The sequence below is a fragment of the Mixophyes fleayi genome, chromosome 2, assembly GCF_038048845.1.
Source record: "Mixophyes fleayi isolate aMixFle1 chromosome 2, aMixFle1.hap1, whole genome shotgun sequence".
In the NCBI taxonomy this organism is placed as follows: Eukaryota; Metazoa; Chordata; class Amphibia; order Anura; family Limnodynastidae; genus Mixophyes; species Mixophyes fleayi.
In genome coordinates, this window is record NC_134403.1 from 2992021 (window position 1) to 3012562 (window position 20542).

The 20542-nt window shown below is 39.6% G+C and overlaps 1 protein-coding gene across 1 annotated transcript; it reads left to right on the top strand.

The window, feature by feature from the left end:
- Nucleotides 1-7804: 7804 nt before the first annotated feature.
- LOC142138530 (olfactory receptor 52E4-like) lies at nt 7805-10516 on the top strand. Its single transcript, XM_075195270.1, has 2 exons — nt 7805-7990; nt 9545-10516. The coding sequence occupies exons 1-2, from the start codon at nt 7805-7807 to the stop codon at nt 10514-10516; spliced, it is 1158 nt and encodes a 385-aa protein (XP_075051371.1).
- Nucleotides 10517-20542: the final 10026 nt, after the last annotated feature.

Genomic DNA, 20542 nt, shown 5'->3' on the forward strand with positions numbered 1-20542 from the left:
CCATAAGAAGTTTCCCACCAAGCCAGTATAGGTGTCCGGAGTATACCTTTTTTGGAGGGGGGTACTGTTACACACTTACCTGTCCCCCGTTCCAGCGCCGCGATCTCCGCTACTTCGGGTCTCGGCAGCGCTGTCACGTGACCCTGCTAGGTGGGGAATTCAAATCTGCACTACAAAAAGCCTGCTATGACGCCTGGGCAGCATCAGAGAAACTTCTTCCTGTTCCTGACTAGCGATTGACCACGTTCCTCGTTGCTCCAGTGTACCAGACCCAGGCTTGATTGACTACGTTGCTTCTCTGCTCCAGTGTACCAGACTCCGGCTTTTCTGACCACGTCTAATCTCTGCTCCAGTGTACCAGACCCCGGCTTGCTGACCAAGTCTTTATCTCCCACATCCTTACCTCTAGAGGCAGACCAATAAACCGCGACCTGCGTTCCTTCGCAGCAAAGCCCATCCCGATTTGCGGCGGTTCTTGGCGAACACCAGGGGGTTTGTTAGACTCCGCACCACCGGTCGGCAGTGCTGATCTAAAGTAAGGCAAGTACTCCATAATTATTACCTATTTACTGCACATTACACAAGTGTAACAGCAGCAAACGAGGGTATCCGAGTCACAATCAAAGCTCAGGGCCACAAGTAAATAATCAGAAGTCACGCACAGAGTACAGAAGCAGATCAGCAGCCAGGAACTGAATGCTATAACTGGTAGGGAGGCTCAGCCCTCCCTGCCTTAAATACATGGAAGGACCAATCAGAGAGTGGGAGTCACAGCCTGAAGAAATCAGCCTCATGAGGTAATTATTAACTTAGCTGCCTTTGCACATGCGCCCAGCTGCCTCTACTGCCGAGACGTGACGATTTGACAGCTTGGCGTCCCATCCCAGTCATCATGGAATCAGCCGGGAAGCAGACAGCCTGGACAGCAAATCGCGGCGGCTAGGTGAACTGCCATGGCTTGTGACACCTAGACATCTTATTTCATTTTCCTAAAATCGTTACAGAAGCGGATTGCACTGAAGGCTTTGGATTGGGGTTATTCCACTCACTGGTGGACTCCTCCACTTATCTTGGTGCGCCCAGGAATAGCCAGAAAAAATCCTTCGTGCTGCTACCATACCTAATGCTTGTCATCTCTGAGTTGAGATGACTCCACGGGGACTATGCAGTCCTCGGTTTTTACTGCTCCCAACGTTAACGTTGGAGTTTTCTTCACCCACAGCTTTAACAAATTAACGTGATTGGCTTGCTCTTTCCGCTGTCTACCAAGCTGCTGTACCAGGTACTTTACTTGTCTTATGGACGCTAGTACCTCATACGGGACTTGCCAATCTGCATACAATGTGCTCTCTTGAGTTGGTACCAGGACAAACACCTTGTCACCTGGGTTAAAGGTGCTCTGTGCTTTCTGAGATGTTTTTTACCAACCGACCAATCTGTTGTAGACGATCATATTATTGGCCCACAAACTGTACTATATTTGGCTTGTTGGGTCCCTGCTCTTCCCACCCTTCTTTGAGGATATCCAGATCTCTGCGAGTTGTCTCACAAACAGAAGCTCAAAGGGACTGAGCCCTGTTGATTCCTGATGCACCTCCCTTATTGCAAACATGAGATAGGGTAACAGGGTATCGTAATCTATTTTTTCCTGAGTATAATGATACCGGGCTTAGTGTATCGCTCTGTGCTGCACAGCTGGCTTATCCGGTACCTATCCGAGGTTCAAAACCACCCAGACAAATATCTGAAATAAAATAAATATTTTTATTTAACAAAATGGTAGCATAAATCAGCAATAATAATATTTAAATAATAACCTGCAACAAATAGCACTACATACAGGGTAAAATAAAAACACCTCACCATTATCCTAGTCACATTCAGGGGGTGACATCTATCCAAACTTCTGCTGGGATACCGACCCTCTCTCCTTTAAGGCTACCAGCAAGGCCATCGTCCTGAGTCACTTTTACTCCGCTTTTGACCAACTTACAGCTCCCCAAGACCTGGGGAGAGAGAGCGAAAGATCAAGACAAAGGCAGTATAACAGGGACCGATTGTCCCTTTCCTATCAGGGACAGAGAGACCTAAATCTCAACACCAGTCTGACTTCAGCTATCACTGGGTTGTAAATGCCAATTTGCTATTGAAGGGAGGTCTCTTTAAAGGGAAAAATGACCTTCTCAGCAGTTTTAAGACCTGCCTGATTAGTCTTTTCTGTGTTTACCTTTTCACAGGTAAATATACAGACAAAGGGATAGCAGATGAGCCATTCTTGATAGAATTAGGGACAGGTATTGTTCTGTGGCTATACAGCAGAAGTTGTTTAAACAAGTGGGGTCACAATCCAGAGAGTGTACTTTAATAGTAACTCTTTCGAAATAGTGCTTGATTTAATTTTCCGTAGCGGTCTTGCCTCAGGGTGTCATGTAGCGCAATGAAGAATGACCAATACGTATTGATGCCCTCAGGCAGACTTCTCCGAGAGACCTGGTAAGTCCATGGCAATTCATTTGAATGGAATTGGAGTTATAGTGAGAGGTAGCAGGAAAGCTCAATAGTCTGGTTTAGGGGCCGACGGCTGGCATACTGACAGTATAATTTGACTGCCATATGGATTCCCGGCTAGTAAAACATCAGGAGCACCCGATTTAGATTCTTATCCACTCCCGAATTCCCCCCAGATTGTGTGTTTGGGCTGTTGCTAATACCAAAGGGACATGTACCTGTGGCACCAGGAATTGATGAGCTCTTTTCTCCTGTACCACCACTATCCTGTATAGCAGTTCCCCTTTTATTATAAAATAAGTTACTCCGCTGGCCGGTCTCTCAGCCTTCCATACTTCATTCACTTCCATCACATATTTATAAGCATTTTACAAAGCACTTTCATTACGTTGGTCCCTCGCAAAGTTCTGGAGTGATATAGTCCTGGATATTGGGGACCAATCTTCACCCGCTGGCAAGGTTTTTGTTTCTGCCCATCTCTCTCCAGCTAGGACTTTTCTCTTCTGTCTTCTGGAAGGCGATGTCGGCCTAGTTGCAGCCAAAGTCTGGTATCCAGACTACAGGTATTGCGGCTTTGGTCTTTATCTCCAGTTCCTGGGTATGAAAGTCAGGATCAAGTAGGGTCGGATGTCCAGCCAATAACTGAGTCGCTGACATTTCCTGAACATAACAGTCGGCTATAATTTCCCGTAACATGGAAAAGTCTTGCCCCAGATAAAGGGGGTTTGGCAGCCTTGGGGATATCGCTGCTGTCAATTGCATGGTTCATTCCTTCACCGTAATGGGAAGAATGACACAGCCATATTCCTCAGTGACCCTGTGAATGCATAGGACTTTCATTGACGGTAGCCTGTACGTATGCATGTAGGTAGGTATGTATGTATTTACAGTATGTTTGTGTGTATGCATAAAGTATTGGCAAAAGACTGATTGTTGCAATTTAAATCACTCTACTCCCATGCATCGGTTTTCACAAATGTCCTCACCAATATTTTGGAGAGAATCACGCAGCCTGACATGGATGACTGTAATACACTTTATTACATACAAGTGATTGCATCTGATTGGGTGGATTACTAAACAGCAGAGACCAGTGGTGAGTTTAAGCCCGGTGATATTCAGTGATTAGTGTACTATGAAAATACTCCTGAAATGTCCCTCTTACTAACCTGTTATTTATGCTGCCAAACCGCATAATGAAATACATTCTAAATATACAATATTATTAAAAATTGTTACCTAACAAAACTAATCCTTAATGCTGTTCCCAGTGGTAGAAGGAATCTGCATAGTCACCTATCCTAATGTGTTAGACTAGGTTTTAGTAATAAAATCCCTGTATGGGTTATAAAATGCCTCCATTTGGTGTGGCATGGTGTCTGAGTAATGCTATACCCCCAACTCCTTTGGTGACATATCATCCCAGTCCCATCTAGCATGCTGTTCCCCTACTAGTGTAGTGCTTGAGCCCTAATCCACTCCTCTCCTCTGATAAGTGTTGGTGGTGCAGACAACAATTCTCCATCCTAGTGATGGTGGCCCTACCCAATCTCCTGCTATACTGTATTGGGGGCTAGACATATAACGACCGCATGCTATATATTGGTTTAGGGTTCACAAAGACTTCTGGTCATAAAATATCTTATTATTATAAAAAAAAAAAAAACTAGCATTTATTCTTATTTTAAACATGTTCCCCACCACTTCTTATGTTAGCTGGAGATTAAAAATGATGGATTCAGCTATGCAGAAAATGATGGGTAAACTCTAGTATGATATATTAATCTGTGTAATAAATATTAAATAGATATGCATTTAGAGGTTGCTGTATTTGTGTCCAATAAACCAGTATATAGGTTCCCCATCTCCTGTTCCATAAACAATGAGCAGGTGTTATATATATATATATATATATATATATATATATATATATATATTTATTCTTTAACACATATTGATAGACAAAAGGGAATATCCAACACTCACTTTATCATATATGTAGTGAAGATTCCCTGTAGAATAATGGTCAGAAAAGCACCGGAGAATTGTTACTGTACATCTTCAGCACTAATTAGTGACTATATAAAAGCCCATCACACAGACACAGAGCTGAGAGAACAGAGGACAGGCTCCACGTTACTGTATCAGTGAGTATTATTCATTAAATTGCCAACACTGAACTTGGAGATGATTCTCATGTGGCTCATTCTGCAGAACAGTCCTCAATACTGTGCAAATACCCCTATTATAGTTACATTCATACACAAATATCATTTCTGTCTCAAACAAATAAAGTCAACTAAAAGTATGTTTAGGCTAAAAAGTGATGTAATTTTGATTAAATTTGTTATAATTTCATTTTTTTAATAATATTTTGTTGAAAAGTACATTTTATAACGCAATTTCTATATAATCCACCTTCTTTAATCATGTCGTTAAAATGTAATTTTGATTTCAATCAAACTAAATGTTGGATGGTTCTTTTTTTCCTTCAGTTTTTCCCCATCTGTATTTCTTGACTGATCTGCCATGTTGCGGCGTTGCCTATTGCTAGTCTAGATCTACACAGCACTTGTTAGTCATTTGCTTGCCGTGTCTAGCGTGAACTTTCTCTGCACATGCTCAGAAACGGACTTGCCCACTGTCCAAAGGCAAATAACACTTCCAACTGTCAGAACTTGAAGGCCGGTACGGAAGGGGCGGATGCACATAGGTAATGTACAGTAAGGACAAGCCGAGGTCCGATTGAAGCTCTGGGCATCTTTTAGGTACATGTTTTTTTGCTATATCCTTTGCATCAGGTACAGGATAGGTGTAAGTGCCGACTGATAGTGATGACTGACACATATACATGCTGGAACATGTGTTTGCAAGTAAGACAAACTACAGAAATGCATTTTCTGTACAGTATATATTACGAACATCTTGATTTTCCTATTTCTGTAAAAATAAAAAATAACATATTTTTATTAATAATTATAGTATTAATTGTTGTAATAAATGATAAAATCTTTTATTTTGCATGCGGCCTGATGTGACTTCACATTGAATATATCCATGAGCGTATCATGCCGTTTGTTCCTTCTGTCTGAATACGGCAAGTAACGTTTAGCCAGGGCGCACTTATATCCATATTCAAATGTGATAGACTTGTATTTGAATATGGGCATACCTGCTTGTAAGTTACGTCCATATTTTTAAAATGCAAGTTGCGTTCAGATTGTGTTGGAAGATAAACCAAGTCCTACATGTTTAGGGTGCTCAGTTTAGGAAAAAAGAGAGAGAAAGTCATTTTTTTTTAATATACAATATGTTAGTGATTTATAAACAATATATTATTTTGACAGTTTGGGCCTTATTCAGATTTAAGAGTAAATTCAGCTAGAAGGTATAATTTTGCACCTCTGGCATAATCATGTTGTGTTGTTTGTGTGTGTGTGGAGGGTTCATTTAAAATGTGCAGGCAGAATAAATTATAAGTGGGAAGCTTCATAGCTGAACTTTAAATCACAGTTTAAAAATAAAACTCCCCAGTATTTGTACAGCAACATAGTTTGACTAGGTGCAAATTTGCACCAGTTTAGCTGAATTTGCTCCTGAATGTAAATGAGGCCCTTTGTCGTTAACAGTGTCTGTGAATGAATAGAAGCAGATGATGTACAATGTATATACATTTATATATATGATAAGAGCAGTGTGTAGGTATAGAGCAGGCATTATTCTGCTTCCAAAGCACGTGCACTAGGGGAAATACTTGAGAGAGATATGTAATATAGACCCATAATACTGCGCTGTAAGGAATTAGCATGATTACAGGATCATAACTGAAATTCTACATAGAACAATATTGTGTGTACATCAGTTAAATAATTTGTCTAGTGTTTCTCTATTTGTTTTTTTTCAACATGATTTTTTTTTTCATTTCCTCGGGCCCCCTTTCCCCCTGGCCCCCCGGGCATCTGCCCATCATGCCCTGTCGGAAAGACGGCCCTGGTTCACCGGGGGGGGGGGGGGGCTGCCTGCTTCATTGTACTGGACCCCACAATTTCTGATGGCGGCCCTGCTGAGCAGTAACGGAAACCACGTTCATGTGAGCCCAGACAACGAGGAGTGTACACTCAAATGATCCAGACACACAGCACAGACACAGCTAATTTTATCTTTAATAATAACATATTCGATTAACAGTAGTCACAATTACTGTAAAATATTCTCTCCTTGTTCTAAACTGCACCCTCCATCGTAAATTATGTGACACAAATATCTAGTTTTCCAATTTTCTTTTCATTCATTATACTTGAATATATCACCTGTATATACCCGCTCTCTGTTTCTGCTTGCTATTTTTCTAACTATATTATCTAGATTAGTTTATCAGTCTGATGAAGTTTGTCATTTTGTTATATTAAATTGAGGCTTAAAATATATTTTGAAATATTTACATTGAACAGAGAATTTACTTGTAAAATATTACGACTGTTCCTTAAAAAATGTACACTTTAAGCAGTATTATATGTGATGACAATCTCTTGGGGTTTACTTGTGTTGAGAATTCCTGATTTTGATATAAAAAGAGGATTTTATACTCACGTTAAATCCATTTATCTGAGTCCATCTGCTGGATACTGCTTACCATGGGGTTGTAGGAGAGAACTTGGAGTAGGCACTCAAATAGTTAACTTTCCTGCTGACAGGCTATATCTCCTCTGCAACCCAATGTGAACTTCAGTGTGTAATACAAAAGCCCAAAGGAAGGGAACCACAATACCAAAAGAATAACCACAGAAGAGCAGAAGGGAAGGAACGCAGTGTTCCCCAGATGGACTCAGCGAAATGGATTTAACGTTAGCATAAAATCCTCTTTTCTCTTACCTCCACCTTGGGGACCATGCTTACTATGGGGACAAACCAAAGCAGCCCCCCAAGGGAGGGACCACTCTGACAGTCCAGTCCGCAAAACTGTAATGCCGAAACTGGCATCTGAGAACTCAAACACATTAAATTGATAAAACCTAATGAAGGTATAAACAGAGGACCAGGTGGCTGCCCGGCAGAGCTAATCCACTGAGACCTTGTTATACGCAGCCCTAGAAGCCCCTACTGAGCGGGAGGAATGGGCGGCAATACGACTAGCCGCAGGCCGATCAGAACTGAAGTAGGCCTACTTGATTGTGGACGTAGGATACGGGAAAGATGAAAATTAGTCGAGTGGCAGAGTCTTTGTTCGCACCACTTAATGTAGGTATGCCACACTCTGTATTAAATGCGGGCTGAGGCCGGTTTCCTGGCTTGCAGCATGGTGTCTACCACTCTGGAGGAAATCCCTCTGGACCGCCAGAGTTTGGCCTCAAATGCCATGCCATTGAAACCCACAGAGTTGGGTGCTGGTAAAGAACCGGGCCCAGCCATAAGAGGTCGCCTCAACAGAGCAGAAACCTTCTTGGAACTGCTTCCTTGTTTAGAATGTCTGTGGACCCGTTGTGTCAGGGCCAAGTCTGGAACCCTCAGACTCATCTGAAGCTGCCCTAGAAAGGCCAGCAAGTTCTGTGGCTCTGTGAGAGTCCCTCTGCCTGCTCAAGGGACCCTACATGAAGTAGCGAGACTAAGCCCCCACAGGGGATTTGTATCTGAAGAGTGTAAACTTTCATGCCCAGCCATCTCTAGAGAAGAGGTCTGAGGGGCTAAGGCAGTGAAAGGGAACTTCCCTCGTTAATTTTCCAGCAGATGACTACTGCTGAAGGAAGCAAAGCGACAGCCTGGCTTCAATTTAGTGTCATTGTTATGTGATGAGAACAAGGGAGGGGTGACCCTAGAACAACAGCTATGCTGACCGCCTGAATGAATGATCACCCCTCTCCAAGTTATGGGAGGATGCCACTTCAAGAATTCTGACCCACAGCAGGCGTCCCTCTACTCCTGCGGTCATAGAGAGGGGAAGTGTCCAGTCAAGCCACTGGTTTGTCCGGGAGCCTGGATGTTTTGTAGAGAATAGGGGTCTACCTCTCTGGAAATGACCTATGGCCACAGAGGGCATGTCTGACATTTCCCCCTATTACCAGCCACCCTGTCTAGTGTAGAAGCAGAAGGTAACAGCTCAAAAAGAAAAGGAAAGAAAAATAGCTTTCTAGAGGATACTGTTTAGTCTGTGATTTACCCCACAGTACCTCCCAAAAACATTATATATATATATATATCTATACATACACCTATACACATATCTCCCAGCCGTATTTCATCAAACCTAGGTACAAAATGTGTTTATGTGGCACAATGTTTACCTTGAAACAATAGCATACATATATCTACTGGGAAGCTTTTCCCTTGTCTGACATATAACAAGGTAATGATTTAACTGCCACCTATCTAGTAATAGAGGCAGGAGGTAACAGCCACACCCAGGGATAATTGGCAGAAGGTGTGATTTTTTTATTTTTTTTTAGAAAAGGAAAGAAAAGTAACTTTCTTAGAGGATACTGTTTTGTCTATGACATACACCACAGTACCTCCCAAACATATAAATATATACATATACACACACGCACCTAGTTTTCAGCTTATACTCCTATAGTAAACCTAGATACAGATATTGTGATTTATGTGGCACAATGTTTACTCCAAACAGCAGCATATCCACTATAACAATACTGTGTACAGTGTGAAAAAAATGATAGAAAAAAGGTACTAAGCCCTCCTGTTGGCCAAGAACCATTTCAAATGATTGGAGAGGAGAGGAGCTAAAATGGGTACAATTTTTCAACAAAATGTGTAATTCAGAACAATTTTAAAACATTTGCTCATCCCCATGTGTGATGAAATTCTAATTTTTCCAGCATTATGAGGTCTGAGAATAAAATTGATAGGCACATGATTAGTATCCCCTGACCATCGGTGGTCCTGAACAGTGGACCTTTGCCATTCTACAAGTCTGGTAGGGGTATTCACCAATGAATAAATATATTTCATGATGGTACTGTATATTTGTGAACTGCAAAATTCAACAGACTACAACAATAACTTTTTTTTCCCCATTTCTTAGGAAACATTTTCACCAAGAACACAAATGCAAAATTCAACAAGTTTTCCCCCAACCGTGCTAATTCTCGGGTTTGGTGAAATTACAGACATAAATTACCTATACAGTGTGATAACTTTGGTTGGTTTTATGGTGATTATTCTCTCCAATTGTACAGTAATCACCACGGTTATGTTAAGCAAGAGTTTACATGAGCCTATGTTTATTTTTATATCCAGCTTATGTGCAAATGGTCTCTATGGCAGTATTTCCTTTTTCCCCAATCTGTTCATAAACTTAATTTATAAGACAAAGATTATTTCCTACATTGGCTGTTTTTTACAAGTGTTTTGTATTTACACTTACGCATCATGTGAAATCACCATGTTAGCTGTAATGGCGTATGACCGATATGTGTGTATTTGTAACCCTTTGAGATATGTCAGCATCATGACCTTAATCACAGCATTCAAACTGGTTTTTGCAGCCTGGACTTTTTCCTTCATATTAATTACTATACTTGTCACACTATCAGCCAGACTTCCTCTTTGTGACAATGTCATACTAAAGATCTACTGTGACAACTGGTCAGTTGTGAGACTTTCCTGTATTGACACAACTGTAAACAATATATTTGGGGTTTTTGTTACAGTAGCAACAATGGGGGTGATGCCTTTTCTCATTGTTTTATCTTACATTGAAATTGCGAAGGTTTGTGCAAAATCAAAGGATGTCCGGGAGAAAGCAATGCAGACCTGTGCTCCTCAGCTGATATCCATCATAATCTTTGTTACTGGTTGTGTTTTTGAGATTTTGCTCTATCGCTTTGTTCCTACCAGAGTCCCTTATGGACTCAGGGTGTTCATGTCAGTGGAAGTCATTGTGGTGCCACCACTTGTGAATCCTCTCCTGTATGGTTTGAAAATGAAGGCTATTAAAGTGAGAATAAGGCAATTTTACCTGGACAAACTTAATTTGCGAAAAACAAATAAATAGATTTTTTTTGAAGAAATGGTCCACATTTATCCAATGTTGTGTTATAGTATAACTGGGCATTCCAAAGTTTTGCTTAAATACAGAAATATGCAATTGCAATTCTTAAGATATTTAAAGTAGAACTATTGATACTTTATTTAGATCTCCCTCCTCCTCACCTCCCAAACAATTAAAAAAATATGTGGGCCTAAATATGGGCGTTTCATCCACATTCTTCCCAAGAATCACAATCACATTCTTCATACCACGGTGGCCACAGAATTGCCTCAGAAGTGTAAACTGTCTTGTAAATGGCTTCAGCCAATTCTGAAAAGGTTTGTCATTCCCAAGAATTGATAATTCAGGGGTCTATGTCCTAGCGACTATGAGGAATCAAAGGATGAGTGCTAGGTTAGCAGCAGAAATTACAAGGTTTGTGAATTTGTAATGACAGACTTTATTTTATAACACAATTGATCAGCAAGAAGCAATATATGCAGACTATCAGATGCAGATTATCAGGTTCAGAATCATATGCAGATGGCTTTGCTATATCAACAGGCAAAGCTGTAGAATACAGAACCTCCCAATGTCAGATCAGGAGAAGTAGTACAGCTTAATGTCACAGTGTACTTAGCAGTGTATAAAAAAGTCCAGAGTATCCAAATTATTTTGAGACAAACCCAGAGTCCCTCAGTACAGTACAGGCCACAATAGCACGTGAAGCAGTACAAAAGTAAATGCAAATTCTTACCACTTACCACTCCACTTGGAGTGGAGCTGAACAATGGTTGGTAAGGATGCAGGCAGAAATGGATGTAAAGTAGCTGAACACCAGAGAAATGAAACATATATGCTTGCCCCAAGTCTATTGAATCAGAGCCCTAATAATCAACAGGGCCCTAAGTAAACATCAGAGTGGATAGCTAAACAACCAGTTGGCTGTTTTAAATGGAAAGGCTCAAGAGGCACTATATGTAACCATATTGCTAATGAAATAAAAGAGTTATCACCAGACTTTAGCAAACAGAACGGCTTGTATAAATGGCAGCAGTACGCTTGTTGCAGCTTCCGCAGGACACCAGCACCTCAGCTAGTAGTGCTCAGTACTTAGTAGCCAGGTAGGTAACATAAGCATGAATGGTCAGACAGAGCCAAGAATCAGAACCAGAATTGAAGTCAAGGTCCCCATTACTGAGGTTTCTGAGGGTATAGATTGTGAAGGACCTACTTCGGGTTTGTTAGCATGTATATTTCTAGCTGGACCCGAGGGTCTTTCGTTTAAACCGTACCCTTTCCAATCAATGATATAATGAATTTGGCCTTGAACTTTTTTTTAAAAATTAAGCTTTTATCAATTATAATTTCTGGTTGATCAACCACCAGAACTGGAGATGATTTGGCTTAGATTCTGGACCTTGCACCAGTGCACCCACTTGAAAAACGAGCAATAAAAGTTACTAGGAATCTTAGAGAAGATACAGTTGGTAACTGACTGGGTTAATTTTTCTGATGATCTTCTGATGGATGTTATTAATAAGTCCAAAAAGTTTATGTCCAAACTTTATCAAAGGCTGTTTTAATTTGATATTTTTGGTAGCCAGTCATACATTCACCATTTTTCATCACCATTTATTTATATAGCACCACTTATTCTGCCCCATTGGGGCTTACAGTCTAAATCCCCTAACATACACACACACACACACACACGCAGACTAGTGTCAATTTGTTAGCAGCCAAATAACCTACCAGTATGTTTTTTGAGAGTGGGAGGAAACTGGAGCACCTGGAGGAAATACAAACAAACACAGGGAGGACATACAAAATTCTCACAGATAAGGGAATGGTCAGGAATAGAACTCATGACCCCTGTGTTGTAAAGCAGAGGTGCTAACCACTGATCCAACGTGCTTTCCATACATTGTCACCAACCTTGAAATGCACCACTCTATGATATCAAAGAGAGCAACTTGAACATTCTTCCAAAAAAGGGGAACAATTTAAAATATATGGTTGTCCCAGTTCTATTGAGACAGAGCCCTCTATTTATCAGACCCTATGAAAACATCAGAGTGGATACCTAAACAACCAGTTGGCTGTTTTATATGGGAAGGCTCAAGATGCACTACATGTAACCATATTGCTAATAAAATAAAAGAACTAGCACATGAATATAAAATATATAAAGTTTGTAAATTTATTAATTGTGATACAAGTTACACAATATGGGTCTGATTCATTAAGGAAAGTAAAGCAAAAAAATATTTATTATACTGGTTGTTTTTTCATTTAGGATGCAGATACTTGATAGCTTTATTTGTACCCTGACATTAAAAGTTGATCTAGGGCATGCTCTACCCCAGTTATAAATCTGCCCTCACATTCTAAATTCACTTTCTCCTCCAATACAACATGGTTTTGCTAAGGTTCAAAGTTACTAATTTTTTTGGTTTGCTTTACGTTCCTTAATGAATCAGGATATGAATATGTTTCGGATTGTAGCTGTAACTTAACATATAATATATATATATTAAGTCATATATATATATATATATATATATATATAATCTTGTAGAATATATTAATAACACACTGAAAGGGAAGGGGAGGGCAGATTTAAAAGACTCTGTAAAAAAGAAGTCTTTTGGATACATCAATTAAATTCAATGAGCCCCTATAGTGTATTGAAACATTGGAACTCAATGATATAATAACACAATATTTCTCATATTGATATAGTTTAAAGTTTAGGTGCTATTATTATTATTTTATGTAAATACATCTATCCTAATCGGATTTTGTCAATTAATCTTTCTGCTCCTGATTCTGATGTTTCAGTTTTTCAACTGGGTATACGTCCCTTCATCTAATAACATATGAAAGTGTTTGTTCTGAACTATTATATATATTTTCCCCGCTATTGGCTGTTTATGTAAATAGTATTAAGAGGATATTGAGATGCAACAGAAGACACAGAAGATAAATGCATCAATTTTGTCGGTCTGATCCAAGAACCGCTAAGGTCCCAGGATTACTCTGTGATTCTAGGCTCTATAACCCTGGTATCCTAACACTAGACTATAAAGGGTGAATCCAAATTGGGACAACAAAGAACTGACACATTCCAAAAAACTTTGTTTAAGGCTAAACAAGCCTTTATTCATTAGACCAGTTTGCTTGGTCAGCCACCTTTTTATATGGTATGAACGAATGTATGAATATAACATAAGACATTCAGTCATAACCTCATTTGAACACAGATAGCATGCTCAATTTATAATATACAGACTTTAAGAAATGTATGTTTCCAGCCCTATAGTTAAATCTCACTGTCACTATCTGCCTCCTGCAGCTCCTGTCTGCCAGGAACTATGTTGGACTTTTTGCATATATACAACCTGCTGTATCACCATGCCACCAAAGGGGCCACTGTGGTGCTTGAACTGTTTCCCTTCCTGCTGAGCTAAGCTCATTTTTTCAGAATGATTTTCACATGCCACTAATCATTAAAATACTGCCTCACCCTGCAGTCTGGACCAGATCATCAGGTCTCTCTACCTGATAGGAAGCAATCACCTCTGTCTCCTGTTCCTGCTTATACTTACCTTTGTACCTGACTTTGTGGTTTTAGTTGTTCATTCCATTGCTGCAGACATATCTCATCATCGATCCTGTCCCAGAGTTATACACCTGTGTGGATCTCTGTGCTTCTGCTCTCTGCAGCTCATTGCTGCTCAGCATAACCTGTTCAGCTTATTTACACCATTAACTGCTTTCTGTTCTCAAGTGTTTTAGCATTACCCAGCTTTTGAGTCTCACCACCTTTCCAGAGGTAACCAACCCTCCAAACCGCAGGCTATTCATCTCACCACCTTTCCAGAGGTATACAACCCTGCAATAAAGAGGCTATTAATCTCACCACCTTTTTAAATGTATCCAACCCTGCAATCAGCAGGCTATTCATCTCGTCACCTTTCCAGAGGTATCCAACACTGCAATCCACAGGCTACTCATCTCTCCACCTTTTCCAGAGGTATCCAACACTGCAATCCGCAGGCTACTCATCTCTCCACCTTTTCCAGAGGTATCCAACACTGCAATCCGCAGGCTACTCATCTCTCCACCTTTTCCAGAGGTGTACACCCTGCAACCCGCTGGCTACTGCATCTCACCAGTGCTTCACAGTATTGCTTATTTCGCTGTTAAGATCCGTGGTTATATTACTGCCTTACCAGTTATTGCATCCTGAACCTGTATTACCTGTGTTTCTAATAAAACCACTTTGTTCACTTACTCTCTCTTTGCGGTCTTACCTTGGGAACCGTGACACTCACTCTGCTAACTGTGACGAATACAACTACACTATGAAAAGTAAATGTCAGCATCTTTCTTCAATAGAACTTAGTTGATTGTATTATTGTATATAGAATTGGAAACATAGCTACTTATTTTGCAACAAATCATTATCTAGTCTTCCGAGAATATTAAGAAACAGAAGATTAGCAGACGTAGATATAAATTTACTTTAATATTTGATACACATATATCTCCCTGAAAAGGATTTAAATGTCTCACAATAATGACCCTCTCCTACTCACAGCGTTCACATCATTGGCCTTTCTGAGTCCCATAGGAATCTGTCCTTAACCCTTTGCTCTTTGCTCTGCACATCTCCTCCATTGGTTATCTCATCAGTTCCTTTGGCCTACAGTACCACCTTTATGCTGACAGCACTGAACTTTATATCTCATCTTCTGATCTCTTACCTTCTCTTCTCTCTCAGGTGTCCAGTTGCATTTCCGCCATCTCCTCCTGGATGTCGTTACTCTTTCTCAAACTTAACATTGCCAATATTGAACTCATTGTCTTCCCTCCATAAAGAGTCTCCCCCCCCCGTCCTCTCTACCACTGTTGACAACACCACAACACCACTATCTCAGAGTACGGGAGAAGCAAAAGAAGTGTATAGGGGCACTCTGAGATGTGGGTCTCATATAGCTGAAAAGTATAACCTTTATTGTTTCAAATTAATATAAAAGAGTATCTATAGTCCAGGGAAAAACAGTGAAATAATTAAAAGAAAAGGAAAGTGAATGTGATAAAGTGTGAAAAATAAAATTGCGGATCAACCACAAAAAGAACTCTGTCTGCCTGATAAATAAAATATTTTATGCACCAGTATATTATATTATTGTTGTTATCATCCAGGTGTCAATAATTATATTTAGTTCACACCTAATTTTTTGATCGAATGGTAATAATGTTAACATTGCAATAATGTAAACTATTACTATTATTATTATTATTATTATTATTATTATTATTATTATTATTATTATGTGTACTATTACCAATTTACTATTCAAACAAAAGAGTATGTGGATAAATATAACAAAATCTGGATAATTAGCTTGAAAAAGTCTGCTTGGACAGACGAAACGCGTCGCTGTTTGCTAATTATCTCATGGAGTATTTATTATTGAATATTGACTCCGTTTAGCCACACTGACTGTGAAGATTTTACTACACTATTTCCAGAGGCATTACGTCTTTGTGTCCTCAAGAGGACTCCTTCTGAGCTTTCTGTGTTTCAATCCGGACGGATATCGGTGGTGCGCACTACAACAGGACTCACACCGGAACTTCAAGCCGTTTGTGCAGTACTACGAGGATTTGGACATTATTTCCCTTATGGGTAAGCCCTGTACAGTCCATCTATTTACCAACCTGACGAATTATATTGGCTGAATTGATACTATATACTGTGGATCATTCGTGTGTATTTACGCTCCATTATTCAATTACCATTATACCATCGGTTTTATGGAGATATACACTTGATATCAGATACATCTCTTCGGTTATGGAAATTGGTCATCTGACCTAGTAACTGGAATCTGGAGGAACAGAGTCTGCTCTTATTTACCACTCCATACAGAGCTACCACTCCTTTGATTTAAAGTTTAGAGAGATATTTGTTTTATTGCCTTTATAGGTTTCTATGAGCCTGTGGATTAACATATGTGATTATTGATTTTATCCAATTATGCTATTTCTATGTACTATATTTAAGTAAACAGAGGTACAAATTCATTGTGAGTTACTTGCATTTGTATTTTTATATTTTTTATACACATTTACCTATTACAACATCTCATGCGCAATCTGCTTTTTTGTTTGTTATATCTGCTTCTTAGAGGATTTGCACTTCCTCTTTTGATCTGCTGCAATTGATGTTTCTTTAGTATTTGTATAGGTTTTTCTGTACCATTTATTAGCGCCGGAGTTATCTATTACAAAATCTGGATAATTAATGAATTCTTGAATTGCAACTCTAATGGAGTTATCTACTGGTTGATTTGCACCTGTAATATGAAATACATAGGTATGACCTCCCGACCATTTAAAAGATGATTATTGGAGCACATCAGTAATATAAAAATGCCAGAAAAAAACAAGATAACTATAAAACGTTGACAACAGTAGCGAGACATTTTATGATTTATCATAATTGTGAACCCAAGTGCATTAAAGCCTTTGTTATGGAAAAAATTACATTAGCCCTTAGAGGAGGTGATTTACAGGGACAACTAGTGAGAAGGGAGACTAAAAAAATCTTTTTAATGGGCATCTTGTTCCCATATGGTCTAAATAATTCTAATAGTTATTCTGCTTTTCTGTAATTTACTCTCTAAAATAATCTTTTCAATATTATCATGATATTACAAATATACAAAATCATCCTTATAATAATATTTTGGTGTCATCTTATATAGATATTAATATTCAGTTTAATTTGTGTAATTTTTGTATTTTCACTTTTTTATATGGCACAGTACCTCTTAAAATTCACACATATTTTTTTCCTAATGTTTACATAATTTACACCAATTATTATTTTAGTATTATCATTCAAATTGTAATATTGTTATCATCAACACTCATATATCACAACATTTTTAGATTTTTTCTTGCGATTTATTCATGTGATTATTTTTGAATCTTGGTTTGCAACATCACCTTTAATCCACAATACACTACGGGCCTGAGTCCTTAAGGAGAGCAAAGCATAAAAAAGGAGTAACATTTGCACCTGGGCAAAACCATGTTGCATTGGAGGGGAAGGTAAATTTAAATTGTGGAGACAGATTTATAGTTGGGGTAGGACATGTCCTAGATGTAATAATAAAGCTATCAAGTATTTGTGTGCTAGATGAAAAAACAGCCTGTATTTAACTTATGTGCAAAATAATAAACTAATTTGCACCCCTTGCATTGTAACATGGTTTGTCCCAGAGAACATTTACTCCTTTTTTGCTTAATGACTCAGGCCCTACATCTTTAAATGACTCTTCCAACGGACATTATCCTCAAATAGTGTAATTGAGAAATCTTTTTATTATTTTCTATATATTTCTATATGTCATATTAATGTCTTGGATTAAATGGGGAACTTCCAGATATGTAATCTGTTTACTTATCATACTTACCAACTAGTCATTCGATTCCTTATACATTTATACTAACACAGAAATATTTTTTGTTTTCCTTTTTCCCTTAACCAACGTCGACAGTCAGTGGGCAAGATCAATGAATCTACTTACCTTCCGATTGATTAAATCATATGTCCATCACTGTCAGCGATAGAGAGATAGGATTGGCCCAATAGGTGTTATGTCATCTTGGGGGACTGGACTAATAGAGTATTTAACACCAACGTTAATGAGGCTTGGGTTTGCCTTGATAAAGCTACACGAGCGAAATGCGTGTCAGTGTTTGCTCTGTGTGCCTGCTCCTAATATATATAAGGAGTCACTATACTAATATATAATGGGAACGAGTCTTTAAAATACAGATAGGGACATTAGGGATCAGCAGATTAGCGTAATAGATTGAATCTGCCTCTTGACAGCTTTTTAATCCAATCAATATTTAGAACCAGCGGACCAGCATGACAGACTGGATCCGCTTTTTCTACTAGTATTTCAGTAGCATCTAGAGCAGGGGTAGGCAACCTGCGGCTCTCCAGGTGTTGTGAAACTACAAGTCCCAGCATGCTTTGCCAGTAGATAACCAGCAGAAAGGTGGCAAGGCATGCTGGGATTTGTAGTTTCACAACACCTGGAGAGCCACAGGTTCCCTACCCCTGATCTAGAGGAATAACCACCTTAATCTCAATCTATTAATGACGTGTAATTATCAAGCTACAAAGTGACCCTATTATGGGCAAAGTAACAATCGCTTAATTTACTGACTATTAACTCATTATGAGAAAATTATCAGCTGAGGACTTTTGGCTTTCAGTTTGACACTTAACCTAAGTGCCAATCTGCTGGAGGATTGAATATACTACTAGAAACTTAGAAATGTTACTATTAAAGTCTATTGATTAGATCTATATACAATTGAGGAGATTGGTATGAATTTAGAGATCATAGAGACAATTAGATTTACAACCCTACATATATATGATAACTTATGGTATTATACCAGTATTACAATAAATTTGGACAGGATCACAGAGCCATTGCAGTAGAACTGTGATTTTTAACTCACTGTATATGTTTTTTGGTTTTAATTTTTCACTAGCTTTTTCATATTTGAGGAGGAGTACTTATTTGGATTATTTTAAACATACCAATAAAATATATGTTTTATACACAATAAGCTTATTGATCTATAGATCCTGAGTACCCCTTAAGAACATTTTCCTTCTGTTTTTTTCTTTTCCCAATTAATCTTTAAAGTTTTAGGGTGCACCACTCAGAAGTCCCTCTGTATGTATGTAACCTCCTCCTTACTGGCCTCCCCCTCTCCCATCTTGCCCCCCTCCGCTCTATACTCAATGCGGCCGCAAGACTCATCTTCCTTTCTCGCCGCTTCTCCTCTGCCTCCCCTCTCTGTCTTACCTTGCACTGGCTCCCCGTCCCCTACAGAATCCTTTTCAAACTCCTGACAATCACTTGCAAAGCGCTCTCCCAATCTACTCCTCCCTATATCTCTAACCTCCTCTCCATTCACACTCTTGCCCGCTCCCTGCTCTCGGCCAATGACCATCGCCTCTCCTCCACTCTCATCACTTCTTCCCACTCCAGAATCCAAGACTTCTCCTGTGCTGCCCCTCTTCACTGGAACGAACTCCCTCACTCCATCCGTCTCTCTCCTAATCTGTGCTCCTTCAAACGGGCACTCAAAACTCACCTGCTCCCTAAAGCCTACCAACCTTCCACCTAACCCCCTCAACTCCTCCGCTCATTCTCCCCTCTCTCCTCCCGGCCCCTTGTTCTCTCCCCACATACTTCTACTGGCTCCCTTTGTGCCTGAGCTTTGTTTACCCTCCCTTAGGATGTATGAGCAGGGCCCTCTTCCCTCCTGTCTCCATACCTGTTCTTCTGCTCCGTCTTTACTGCATTAGCCTTCCTGGAGTTTCTGAAGTTTTGGTATTTTTTGTTTATTGTTCAGTTATGTCTCACCCTGTATAGTCTACTGTTTGTGCTGTGTATGGCGCTGCGGAACTCTTGTGGCAACTAACAAATAAAGGATAATAATAATATGTACTCTGAGATGTGGATTGTATATTTATGCACCCACATAAGGATCTGTAGCAACAATTCTCCTAGTACGGATATAACTCTTTTTTCTTTGTCTCTAATTCTAGGGTAGTCAAATATTGACAACTGGCCAGTGTTAGGCTGATGGTCTGATCACCAACCCACAGAACTAGATGGCGGAGGTCTTCAACTATAGCAACCACCTTTCACTTAAATTTTAATGTGCTCACCGGTACTCAGATGCCCCAGGACTTAACTCCAGTAGTGTAGTGTGGGTTGGTAATGCAGGGCCGTAGTGGCAGGCCAGGAGACTGAATAGAAAGCAGTTGATAGTCAGACAGTAGCCGAGGTCAAGGGTCACAGGCAAGCAGGGTAGCCAATAAGTACGCCAGAGGTCGGGGTCACAGGCAAGGTAGCAGAGTCCAAGGTACAGGCCGAAGGGTCAGGGTCATGAGCAAACAGGCAGAGTCCAAAGTCCAGGCAGGGGTCATAC